At 32.4% G+C, this 13,298-nt stretch overlaps 1 protein-coding gene across 1 annotated transcript; it reads right to left on the reverse strand.

The window, feature by feature from the left end:
• Positions 1–5,495: 5,495 nt before the first annotated feature.
• LOC149889519 (uncharacterized) lies at positions 5,496–8,610 on the reverse strand. Its single transcript, XM_090085135.1, has 3 exons — positions 7,606–8,610; positions 6,294–7,112; positions 5,496–6,227 (listed from the first exon to the last, which is right to left on the reverse strand). Exons 1-3 carry the CDS (start codon positions 8,608–8,610, stop codon positions 5,496–5,498), a joined length of 2,556 nt encoding a protein of 851 aa, XP_089941261.1.
• Positions 8,611–13,298: the final 4,688 nt, after the last annotated feature.

Raw genomic sequence — 13,298 nt, forward strand, 5'->3', positions numbered from 1 at the left:
AAGTTTGAACAAATTGCGAATCAAGTCGCGAGCGATTGGAAAAGATTAGGAAGACTATTAAACATAGACGAAGACGAACTCGACTGTATCGATATCGATCAAGCTTCAAAATGATAAACTGTTGGATTAAACGAGAACAAAGGACAAGAAACGAAAAAGATATTGTAAACGAACTCTCTCAAAAATTGCAACTTATCGGTCGATACGATAATTGTGCAAAAAACGATTTTCTATTTTAGACGGAGAAAAAGAAACTACCTCCTTTGGTTATACAACAAACTCAAGTTCAACAAGTCGTCGTCGATCCTTACGGTTTAAAAGGAAAGGGTTTAAACCCAAACCAGCGATTCTCTTTTTATAACGAACAAATCAAAAAATTGTAAATTTTTTTTATTGGTTGTTCTTTATTCGCATATTTCTTTATTAGAATATGAATAAAATCGATATCCCTCCGAACTGTTCCTGTAAACGATGTGAAAAAAAACACTTGGAAAAAAAAAAATGGAATGGGCTTCGCTTCGTCTTCGTCAGAAAATTCGAGAAAAAAAAAAAGAACTTCAAAATCTCAAAGCGATCGAAAAAGAATACCTTTCTTGTCACTGTGCATGCTGCATCGTCGAAAGCGAGATGAGAAAAGAAAAAAAAGAGAGACTTTTGCAACAGTCGAAAGACAGATTATTCGATTGGTTAAACAAACATTTCGATTGGTTTTTTCAATTTTTTCAATTTCCATTTGGCTTTTCAATTTTTTCTCGACTCGACGTCGGTGATTTATTTGACAAGTACGATGTTTACATTGTCGACAAAACCGTATTACGTGAAGGAGGAATTCACGGGACTTCGATACTTCGAAACAACAAAAACGAAACGATGATGATTAACGAAAAACCTTGCATGTGTAAATTTTTGTCTTGATGTGATTTTTTTCTTTATTGATTTTTTTTTCAGATTACATATTACATATAATGTCATTCGCAACAGCTGATTTAGTAGCGTTAATATCTACAACAATGTTATTCACGACGATTACGATATTTTTCTCGTTATTATTAATGTCGTTTTACAATCAATCAACTCTTCGTCCTCAGCTTACATCGACTACGATTTCAGAACAAGTTTTCATTGTTCCGCTTAACCATTCAAACAAATGCAAACGAATGACGCATCAAATGACGAAAGAAAGGAAATTTGGAAACGTTTTTTCGAGATGATTAAACAAAACTTTAACAAAATGTTAAAATATGTTAATATGTGTTTATGTTTAAATGAAATATTTTTTCTTCAGCAAACATAAAAAAATGGTGCGCATTCTTCATTTATCGAAAAGCGAACTGCGAAAACCAAGACTTGACCAACGTTAAAAAAATACCATCGATGGAAGAATATCTCGTTATATCTCCTCATCACATCGCATGGTACAACATTCGTCCTTATCCCTATCCAAGAAATTCGCATGTTCGAAATTATCCGCTCCTAAATTCGATAAGAGGAGACATTTACATTGTTCAAAATGATGACAAAGGAAACACTGTCGACATCGACAAAGACATTGTTAATCGTTTACCCGAGATGATGAGAAAAGATCAAAAAAAAAACGAAAAGAAATGAATGAATGTTTGATGAAAGATGAAGCAAAATTAATATGTTATGTAGAATAATAATATTTAATAGTTGTTTTTTGTTTGTTTCAGTTATAAAAAAATATGAAATATCAAGAATTTATCAACGCTCTCGCTCCTCGTATTGGAAAAGATTGGAAAAAATGGGAAGAGAGTTAGGACTCTATCAATATCTTTTGGACTCTATCGATTACGATTACGATCGAGAAAAATCTTACGAAAAATGTTATGAAACCATAAGAAGATGGTTAAGAATTAAAGGTTACTCGATAGAAGATGAAATATCGAATGAAGAATACGTTTATTGGAATCAAATATTCACCAAAATAGAACGAAAAGATCTAATGTTTGTTTATTTAGCTACTTATTAATATAAAATACATATTTTTATTTAGATAAAAAATAATATACAATGGAAAAAACTTTGAGTGAGGAAATAAATGAAGCCTTCGAAAAAACGATGTTTTTTGGTCGTCTCAAAAACGAAATCGATAAAAACGAACAAGATAAAACCCTGTCCTGTTGCAAATGTTTTTGCAACGAATTTTGGAAGAATTATTGGAACCATTATTTCGAAAAAGTTATATATAACGTAGTTTTAAATAAATAAATATATATATATATATATTAATCCCTTTCAGCATATAACAATGAACACTCCCTTCAAGAAAGCAGAGAAAATTCTTAATCTATTGACGGATGTCGAATGCAAGATTAGAGTTGCGACGATGGAGATGAGGATTATAAAACGGCTGTCGAACGAAGAGCAAAAGACGCAGTCGATTAGTTTTACAAATTAAGTCGAAAAGTCGAGCGATATATCAAAGAACAACAAAATGTTGATTTACCAGCCTCATTACACAAAAGCAATGAAACAGCCATGTTGTATTTGAAAAAATGGAAATGAATGAAAAAAAGATTAAACGAACATTACGCGCATAAAACTGCAACTTACACATCTTGCTTCATTTCCGAAATATACATGGAAAAGAGTTCCTTTAGTTGCACAAATTGTGAATCTTGTCATATTACTTTATGCAGCAAATGTGAACGCAAACACCGACGAGTTCATAAAACCAACGATTCATTTATCGATTTTTCGATATTCAATTCGCATTTATATAATTGACTCTGTCACCGTTGAAAAAACGTTGTCGTTCTTTTAGTTGTAAATGGAGTTGTTCTTTTAATTGTCGGTGTTGGTATGTTTATATTAGGCAAGATTGTTGCAATCCAATCAATAGCAAATTGAAGCTGTTGAGTTTTTTCTTTTCCGAAATATACAGCAAAAAAAACAATAAAGAGAAACGCTAACAAACTAACTGCTTTATTTTGTTTTATTACGTCGATTATTTGTTTAACGCAAGTTTTTCTCTCCGTATTTTCCATATCGATTTATAATTGGTTTCATATTACATATCTATTTATAGATATTTAATATACATTTCTCTTCAAATTTAAACGGTGTAAAATACTATATTTAGATGAGTTGTAAAAAAAAATGCACCCACTGCTATGGTCGTTTCGATCCTTACAACAACCAAGAATGGGAAGTTGTGTGGAAATTCAAATATCATTATTTGTTTCTCCTGTCAATCGACAACGAAGATCTTCTTCCATTAGATAAAATAAATAAACTTTTAAACGAAGCAAACATCGATCAAAACACGAATATCGGTGAAAAAGAAATAGAAAGCGCCATTGCTGTCTTTCTTCAAACCGCTATACACATTACTGATTTCGTCGATCGATTAAGATGTTGTGCATATCTTTGGGGTGTATCAAAGCAAATCGAAAATCGATTAAACTTTTTAATGTTTGTGCGTGTGCAAAAACTTCAAGACTTTATTGAAACTCAACCTTGCTTCAAAAATTTGTAAAACTTATTCTTTTAAAAACCAATATTCGTAATGAACAGGTTTTATTCTCTTGATGCGTCTTTTCTCGTTTTTTTTCTTCCACCATCTTCTCAACTTCTTAAATGGATTTTCAATCATCATATCGAGATGAATTGATTGATGAAACGATTGATGAAGATGGATTAGGTAAAACTACAAACTTTTTTTACTGGGTGACAATTTATCGAGCGCTTTCTTCACCAAATATCGACTCGCACTTTCAGTAAACGCCAACGGAAGAGCTGACAATATTTCAATCGCCTTGTTGGCTATTTCACCCCCTCCTCTCTGTCGTTTTCTCTTTGTTGCTCTCTTTTTCTTATTTAATCCGTTTCCACGATAAGGATAAGGAGGCATATATCTTCTTCCGCTCATTTTTTGTTATAAAAAAAAATTATTCATTCAACTCAAAATATAATACATTATGTAACCTCCTTCTTAATGTTTCACATCGTTACTTTATCTCATTTTAACGCTGTCTTTTTCATCAATTTCACTCAACTAAATTTAAATAACTAAAGCCTTTTTACTTTAGATTAGAAAAAAATTTAAAAAAATGGTTCGTGTTATTCATTTTTCAAAAGATCGCTCAATCTGTAAACCCTCGTTTCTCGAAGTCGTTCATCTTCCAAATGATTGTTGTGATCCGCTTAAGCATATAACCCTTGTATATGTTTGATTATATATATTACTTTAAGATGAGTCAATAAAGATATTTTTATACAACTTTTAATATAACGCGAATTCTAATCTCTTTTAATGTCTCCATTTTCTATTTTTATGCACGTTTTTATAATGCGTTCCACATGAACGCACTTACGTAATTTGTATTACATAATTACGTAGTTATCATTCTCAACAGTTCCCCCTGTTTGGGAAAGACTTTTCTTATCAGATTAGTAGATCTTGATACTTAATGATAAAATTTCACAGGTCTATGATTTCGCTTGGGATACGATTTTCAATCAGCTTTTGTTCTTTCTTTATCATTAACTTGTACTTTCTTTTGTATAAACTCATCAGGTTTTAAAATCTTTTTTATAAATTGTATGTTACGCGCCAACTCGTTTCCTTCTTCATCTACTACAATAACTAAACTTTGCCTTCTTTCTTTAACTATGTATTTCTTGTTTAGATATTTTGAATCTAGTTTTCCTCCACGTTCATGACGTTTTACGAGAACCTGGTCTCCTACTTTAACATCATATCTCTCCTTTGCGTTGTGTTTCTCATCAAAGTATTTTTTTACTTTTGCATACTTTTTATTTTGACTCTCTTTCACTTCTTTATCGTATGGTGATTTTTCAACTATTATTGAAGGAAACTTATTTTTGATGTTTCTATTGAATAACAATGTGGCTGGTGGTTTTCCGGTTACAGCATGAGGAGCACATCTATAATTTCGAAGCATACATTGAAGTTCCACTCTCCAGTTTCTGCCCATAATGTGAGTTGTTTTTATTGTTTTCGCTATTACTTGCATGAATCTTTCTACTATACCGTTTGCTTGCGGGCTTCGCGGTGTTATTTTAATATGCTTTATATCAGCATTTTCAAAATACAATTTTAAAGCCTCACTTGGAAATGATGGACCATTGTCACTTCTTATTTTGTTAGGATAACCAAATATAGAAAACAGTCTTTCTAGTTTATTTATGATATTTGGCGCTGTTGTGATTTTCATTATGTCAACAAATGGGTATCTGGAATATATATCTTCTATAACAAATAAATACTCTCCTGATGGTAATGGTCCAAATAAATCTATCGCTAATTCATCCCAAACATGTTCTGGTAGGGTTGACATTTTAATTGGTTCAGGACCTGGCATGCGTGAGTTGGCCTGACATCCAAGACATTTTTCAATATGTGATTCAATATCACTATTCATAGTGATCCATTACACTTTTTGACGCAATAATCCTTTGCATTTTTCAACACTTAAATGTCCTTCATGTACAATTTGTAAAGCTCTTTTTTAAAGAGACTTTGGTAAGACAATTCTTGTTTCTCTTAATATAATCCCTTCATGATCAGTTAACTCATTTTGAAATCTACGATATGGTTCCAATATTGGGTTGTCATGCCATTTACCAGACACTAATGCATTCTTTACTGCAACTAAACTGATGTCTCTTGCTGTCTCTATTTTTATATCTTCAATTGATATTGATTTGGGTGCCATTTTTGTCACTAAAAAGTTTACATAAGCCGCCACTTCATTTTCATCTGACTCATTGGGTACCTCATTTGGGATACAGTTTCTGGATATAAAGTCTGCAATGTTCTCTTCTCCCTTCTTATATATTATGTCAAAATCATATGCCTGCAATTTGATTTGCCATCTTACAATGCGTGCATTTATTTTAGAATTGGATGAAAAAATAAACTTGAGCGGTTTGTGGTCCACTACGACCTTAAAGTTTTTTCCATACAGATACAAATGTAATTTTTCAATTGCCCATACCAAAGCAAGAGCTTCCTTTTCTGTAATGCTATATTGTAACTCAGCTGCTGTCAGTGACCTACTTATGTAGCAGATTGGTTTGATTCCAATACCTTCTTTTTGTAAGAGTATTCCTCCTATAGCATGATTACTTGCATCAGTAATTAACTGTACTTCTTTGTGCGGATCAAAAAAAGCCAAAACCGATTCACTTGATAATTCATGTTTAAGCATATTGAAAGCATCATTATGTTTTTTGACCCACTTAAATTTTGTATTTTTTTTTAATAGTTCACGTAATGCTGTTGTTTTTTCACTAAAGTCTTTAACAAATCTTGACACATATGTGCATAAACCCAGGAAACTACGAAGCTCACTTAAAGTTGTTGGTGGTCTTGCATTCTTGATAGCCTCTAATTTGTTTGGATCAGGATTAATACCATTTTTGGATATTTCAATACCAAAAAATTTTATCTTCTCTTGAGCAAAAATACACTTTTTTTTGTTTAGCTTTAAACCTAATGCACGTGTTTTGATAAACAATAATTCTAACTTCCTTAACAAGTCTTGTTCATTTGATGCATATATTATAATATCATCACTAATAAACTTTACTCCATCTATTTTACCATAACTTTCTTCCATCGTTTTTTGAAAAATCTCGAATGAATTGTTAATACCATATACTAATCTTTTGTCCCTATAAACTCCCTCATCTGTTTGAAAATTTGTGATCTTTCTGGACTCGACATCTAACTCTAATTGAGTATAAGCTTCTTTCATGTCTAACTTAGAAAATATTTTTGAACCGTACATCTCATCTATTACGGAATCCAATGTAGGTATTGGGTATCTTTCGCGTTTAATTGCTTTGTTGATGGTTCTAGCATCAAGACATACTCGTACTGTTTTATTTGCTTTTGGTACAATTACAAAATTACTAATCCATTCTTGCGGTCCTTCAACCTTTTCAATAATGTCAGCCTCTTCAAGACGCCTTAGTTCTGCTTGAATATCTTTTCGAAGGTGATAAGGATAGCGACGTAAATTTTGTGCAACTGGTTGTATGTTTTTATCTACATGCAGTTTGCATTGAAAGTTTTTTAGCTTACCATGTCCTTTGAATAAATCTTTATAATCTGCAATCAACTTTAATAAATCATTTTTGAATTTCAAAGTCACTTTACAATTTGCATCAAAATAATGCAAACTATTATCTTTTTGATTTAGTGGAGATTTAATTTCATCAACATATTTTTACACACATTAAAGTGCTGCTTGGTTTCATTTGATTTAGCCACTGAATTTACACCATTATCTTTGTTGAGCACAAAGTTTCCATTTTCATAAATTTTTAAAATATTCAGCTCCTTTGCTGTTTCAATTCCCATGATATTTCCAACATTATTTTTATTTACAACATAGATTTTGTTGGTAATTTGTTTTTTGTTTCAATTTCAGCCTTTAAACAACCTATCAACTTTAGAGGCGTTGAAGCATAGGGAAATATTACTGTTGATGATTTTTTTAGTAATAAGTTTGGATTGTGGTTTTTAATCCTTTCAAAAGTGTTTTTGTAAATCAAATTCACACCAGAACCTGAGTCAATAACCATTTTTATAATAACATTTTCTGCCAGTACATTTATTGATTTTGTTTTATAGGATTGCCCTCTTTGTTTTGAACTAAATGTTAGGGCAAGCGCTTCCTCTAATTCATTTTCTGAGCTGCTTTCACCTTTGTTTTTATTATTTATCTCTTTAACTTGCTTTATTGTCCTGTAAGGCGTTTTTGAAAAACTTCTGCAACAAATGGCTAAATGATTTTTCTTTTGACATTTATAGCATGTTTTTCCATTAGCTTTGCACTCTTTTTGATGTCCGATAAAATATTTTTCCCCACATCGAAAACATAACAAGTCATTTTCTCTTTTACCTATATTTTCACTTTGATTACTTCCTGATTTTAAATCTGTTGCTTGTTTTTGTCTTCTGGAAATAGTTAATTTTTTTAAATGATCTACCACGTCAATCTCCTCTGTGGATTGATTTGTTTTCTTATTTGACATTTCTTTTGCTTGTTGTTTTGATATTTCCATGTTGCGACGTATTTCAACACATTTATCAATGTTTATTTCTCTATCCTTGAGAAGCTTTTGCTTCAGTGTCACAGAATGACATTCTGATATAAATTGATCCTTTACTGCCTCAGCGACATCTGAAAAGGCACAATATTCGGCTTGTTTTCTTAACCGAGTAACAAAGCTCACAGTACTCTCCTCTTCATTTTGTTTTATGTTCTTAAAAATATATCGTTCATGCGTGATGTTTTTTTTTGGTTTAAAATATTGATCGAGTTTTTCACACATTACATTGTATTGATCAGTATCGTTTCCTTTTAGAGTTTTGTATATTTCTTTTATATCTTTTCCAGCTAAGTGCAACAATAATGCCTTTTTTTGCGCCTCATGCTTAACTCCTGTTGCTAATATATATAGCTCAAAATCTTCTCTCCATATTTCCCAGCGTTTATCTATATTTGTTGTATCATTTTCGTTTACAATATATTGTTCTATACCTGGTAAATTACTAATTGCTTTTGCCATGTTTTTATCTTCGTCGCCAATTGTTGTGATCCGCTTAAACATATAACCCTTGTATATGTTTGCAATTGAAAACGCAACATCACGCTGTTTCGTTTTCAATTGCTCGAACCGAAATCGAACACGATCACTGTGGAAATCGTTTAATATTTATCACTTTGTCAAAAAACGAAGACGTTTATATTGCAAAATACCACGAATATAAAACCCTAGTCGATATTGAGGAAAGCGTTATGGAAGAATATTTCCAATTCGACGAATACGGAAAGGAAGAATATGTAATCATCACACCTAATTTTTATTTGTCAATTGAATAATAATAACTTAATCATCACACCTGTCTTACTTTGTTTTTACCCCCGGTTTTCTTTTGTTTACTTTTCTCTGCAATCTGATTGGTCAGTTTATTTTTTTGTTTACTTTTCTCTGCAATCTGATTGGTTAATTGGCTTTTTTGTTTACTTTTCTTTGCAATCTGATTGGTCGGTTGGTAGACCCCCCTCAAAGATTTGTTTACTTAAGGGTCGTTGTTTGTTTACTTAAAGGCCGTCGAAGCTATATATAGCAGTGCACTGTTGAAACCCTCATTTGGGCGAAAGCCCCAAAGGAGAAAGGACGGCGAAGCTCTTCTCAAATTTTCAACATACAACATTCAACATGGCGGCGAAGGAAGGTAACCTTCTTGTTTGTTTTATTATTTTTATATTTATAAAATGCGCGGTTTAGTTCGGTGAGGACTGGGAACTAGTTACGTAATTTGTTCATTTATAACAGTGTTTTTTACGGGTTTTTTAATGTTTAAAAACGGTGTTTTTTTTCGTTCTTATACTAACGCGTCCGCATATATATTTTATATATAACGCTGTCAAATATTTATTTTATTTCTTTAACGGATGCTGTTTCGGATGAACATTATTTTATTTCAGCATTTAAATTTGCTTTGATGTTTGCAGAGTACCACAAAGTTGTTATTCCGCTGCCCTCTGATTGGTTGGTTTAAAATCACATGATGTTTGTTCGCTGTGCAAGCACAGCTTCACAACATGATCGTGACGTCGGAAGAACGTGATCAATGACGTGAATGATGACGTCATCGATGACGCGATTGGAACGAACAAACATCACGTGATTTTTAAAACCAACCAATCAGAGGGCAGCGGAAGAACAACTTTTTAGTACTCTATAAACATATCATCAGGCATCCGACACACAAACAACAATTTTTAAAGTTTAACATGATGTATTGTGTTTGTATCAGTATTGTGCCAATGAAGTGAAAAAAGGACATTGGTTTTCATCAGTTCTTATTCACTTTTGAAAAATTTCCAATCAGAATTAGGAACTCGCCAACCAGAAAAAGACATAAATTTTAAATATTTCATCTATGGAAACTTTTTCAACCCATCTAAAAGAGGTGTTGGTGTCAAACTTATCACAAAAGACACAGACAAATGGTTAGAAATGACAAATTTTTTGGTGGAAAATCATCCAACAACACTTGAATTCTATGCTGCCCGTGAAAACTTGGATAAAGCTGGGGTTGATGGTTTGTTTGATATCACTGAACCCACTGAAACTCAGGCTAAAACACAGTTACCATCAATCCCAAGAGCATCATCACAAGAACCTCAAGCTGGAGGTTCTGTGTTAAAGAAAACCCATTTCACACAAGCCAAGAAAAGGGCTCACACTCAGACTTCTTTATGTCCACCAGCCAGAAAAAAGTTAAAAGTTTTAAACCTTCTATTAAGAAGAAATCCATCATTTCATGGATATGATGCGTCAAGTGAACTAATAGATGTACCAGATCAAATGTATGACAGCCACAGTGGTGAAAACTCATAATCTGAATCAATTAGTTGATCAATTTTGGTATTTTTGTAATAAATATAAATTAAATGAAAAAAGAAAATATTCCGATGTGTTTACAATGGTTTGTGATGGTTTGCGAAATGTAAATAAAATGTAAAAAAATGATTTAATCCTTTTATTTTCCGATATTTTGCGATGGTTTGCGGTGGTTTGCAAAATAATGCTGTAATTTTGCGAAAACCTCGTAATTATAGATAAATTCATCGGAAATATCAAAATATTACGAGTTTACTCTGTAAAAACGATTTATTGTGAAATTACGCGAAAATATCGTACGATGGTGCGTAAATCTCGAAATATATCGAAGAGTGCGTGAAATTCTCCCCCATCAGCCTCGGACTACATTGCACCTCCGATGTTATAACATTCCTCACCATCGCATCACATTGAAGTCACCTTTATAAACTATTTCTCACATCGGAATTTACGCATTTACGCAATTTCCCATCGCGGGATGCTCTAATTAATATCGCGATCTAATCTCAAAAAAATTATCTACCTCCGCCATACAGTCCTCTGATATTCAAAAAAAGTGATAAAAACTGACCAAAAGTTCGCCAATCATTCATGTAAATTTAGCAATGAGGTCAAAGACTCTTATTTCAACCTTAGATATGTAATTAATAAAAGTTAGCCTCCGGCTACTCCAATAAGCCCCATTTTGATTTATAGAAATTTGACTCAAACACTTAACTGGAGAAGAAGGGCAGGGAAATAGATTTGAAAATAGAGAATGCTTCATTCAACGCACCATAGTTTGTCGAAAGCCTAAAAAAACGCCCAAAACATTTTTTCAGGTTTGAATTGGGGGTTCTCTGGAAATTTATTTTATTTTAAACTGATAGTTATTGGATGTAGGATTAGGACTATTGTAATTCTAATGAAAACAATAACAGTAACAATAATTATTGTTATTGTATTAACTTAATTTAGAAACAATAGCAATACTTGTGATTTACAACTATTGTAATTCTGTAATACAATAACAATAAATATTATATTGCAATTCATCTTCATAAAACAATAAAAATAGCTGACAAAAAAATTTATTGTAATGACCCACTACAATAACAATAAATATTGTATTGTAAATCGTCTTTGTAATACAATAACAATATATTGTTATTGTAATATAAAAAATTATTTTATTGTCAAAATTTAACTAATATTTAAATAGCCCAGTTGCCGATTATATAACCTTGTACCCTTGAAATAGGGTGCAACTAATATTTAATGATTGATTCTATTTTACTGAAACATAATGGGAGGAGGAAGGAGTGCCAGAATGGTATATTGGGCAACTTTTAATATTAAAAATCAAAGTTAACGGGATCAAAAAAAAAGGAAACCACCATTTTTCTGCAAATGAAAGGGATTCGGCGATTCAACATAAAATACGTCCTGAGTAGTTGGGATATGCGGGTTCTAGCGCATTGATACTTTTCTATACTTAAGCGCGATAACTTTGATGCGTTTTTGCGTGACTTTGATGCATTTTTTTTTTGTTGATATACCTTTTTTTTCAAAAAAATGTGTAATGATATTTATTTTGTTTTCTTATCGATGTAATAAAATTTTCTTGTTGTAATATTTGTTTGCTTACCGTGATGATGTAATAAAATTTTCTTTCCGAAATGATATAATAAAATGTTTCTTCCCGCAATATTTCTTGTTGTAATATTTTCTTACTGTAACAAAATTTTCTTGACGCAATGATATAAATTTTCTTCTTTAAAAAATGTTTCTAGCGAGAACGAAGCATGCAGGTAAAATGAAAGCGTTGTTTGATCTTTTGTTCAATAGTATGAAGATGGTGTGTTTGAACATTTGTAAAGAAGGGATTCATGTAAAAACAAAAGCAACCATAAATTTGATGTTTGAAGTGGATTTTTTTGCAGATCAGTTTGATAAGTATGTGTTTGATTTTGAAGAATCGTTGTATGTGGGTATTGAGAGTTATATCAGCAAGGCGTTTAAAACGATGAAAAGTAATAGCGAGTTGAGTTTGTCGATTTTGAATGTGTAAATATTATACGCAAACTAGTGTAAAGATCTCACGGCGATTTCCAAGTTTGGAAATCGCCGTGAGATCTTTACACTAGTTTGCGTATAATATTAAGGTGGCGACGGAAAGCGTTCAAAACGTGAATTTGAATGAGCGTTATTCTTTTCAGTTAAAGAGAAGAATTTCGGCTTCGAGGTTTAGCGATATGCGTAAGATGATAAAGCCGACATCGGAATTTAGAGTGGCTTTAGAGAAAGGGGTGTTGATATTTTCAATGGAGACTCGTGGTATTTTTTCAGAACGCTTTAAATTTGGAGAAGAAAATGGGGATGAAATGACGGTTTATTTAGTGCATAGATCTGAGCAGTTGTATCGAGTTTCAAAAATAGTTTCTTTTTCAGACGAGTTGGATGTGTTTGTAGAAGAGGGCAAACCGTTGATGATTTCGTCCACAGGAAAAAATGGAACGGTAAAAGTTTATTTTCTTTGAAAACATTAAAAACGTTTTAAAAGAATTTATAGAATGGCGCCTAAAAAGGGGATGCTTGAAAAGGGTGAATTAGGTCCGAGCAATAAAACGAATCCAACAGATTCGCGTCCCTTACCAGTTTTTAAGAAGAGTCCGTCTCCGTTGATGCTTTTAGACCAGGGTCTTAAGTATAAACCAGAGCCGGCTGCAGTTAATTTTATTCCTTTTCCATTTTTGTTCACGTAAACCACGCCACGTCCAGCAATTTTATCAAGCATTGCAGAACCGGCAGAAGATCCAACACCGGCAAGAAGACCAGTGGCAAGAGCGGGGACAACTCTTGTGCTCAAGTGAACTAAGGCGGGAAACCAGGATTTTTCAACCAAA

The sequence above is a fragment of the Hydra viridissima genome, unplaced genomic scaffold (assembly GCF_058129835.1).
Source record: "Hydra viridissima isolate aposymbiotic clone 2 unplaced genomic scaffold, HvirCarnegie_v1 scaffold_4, whole genome shotgun sequence".
NCBI lineage: Eukaryota > Metazoa > Cnidaria > Hydrozoa > Anthoathecata > Hydridae > Hydra > Hydra viridissima.

Bases quoted from the DNA above. Each gene is read 5' to 3' on its own strand.
- LOC149889519 (XM_090085135.1), bottom strand. From the start codon at position 8,610: ATGTTTAAGCGGATCACAACAATTGGCGACGAAGATAAAAACATGGCA. The intron at 7,113-7,605 runs GTACTGGCAGAA...GATTTATTAAAG, and splicing joins ATAAAACAAAATCAATAAAT to TTGATTGCAGATTATAAAGA. The intron at 6,228-6,293 runs GTTAAAGACTTT...ACAAAATTTAAG, and splicing joins GCACATATGTGTCAAGATTT to TGGGTCAAAAAACATAATGA.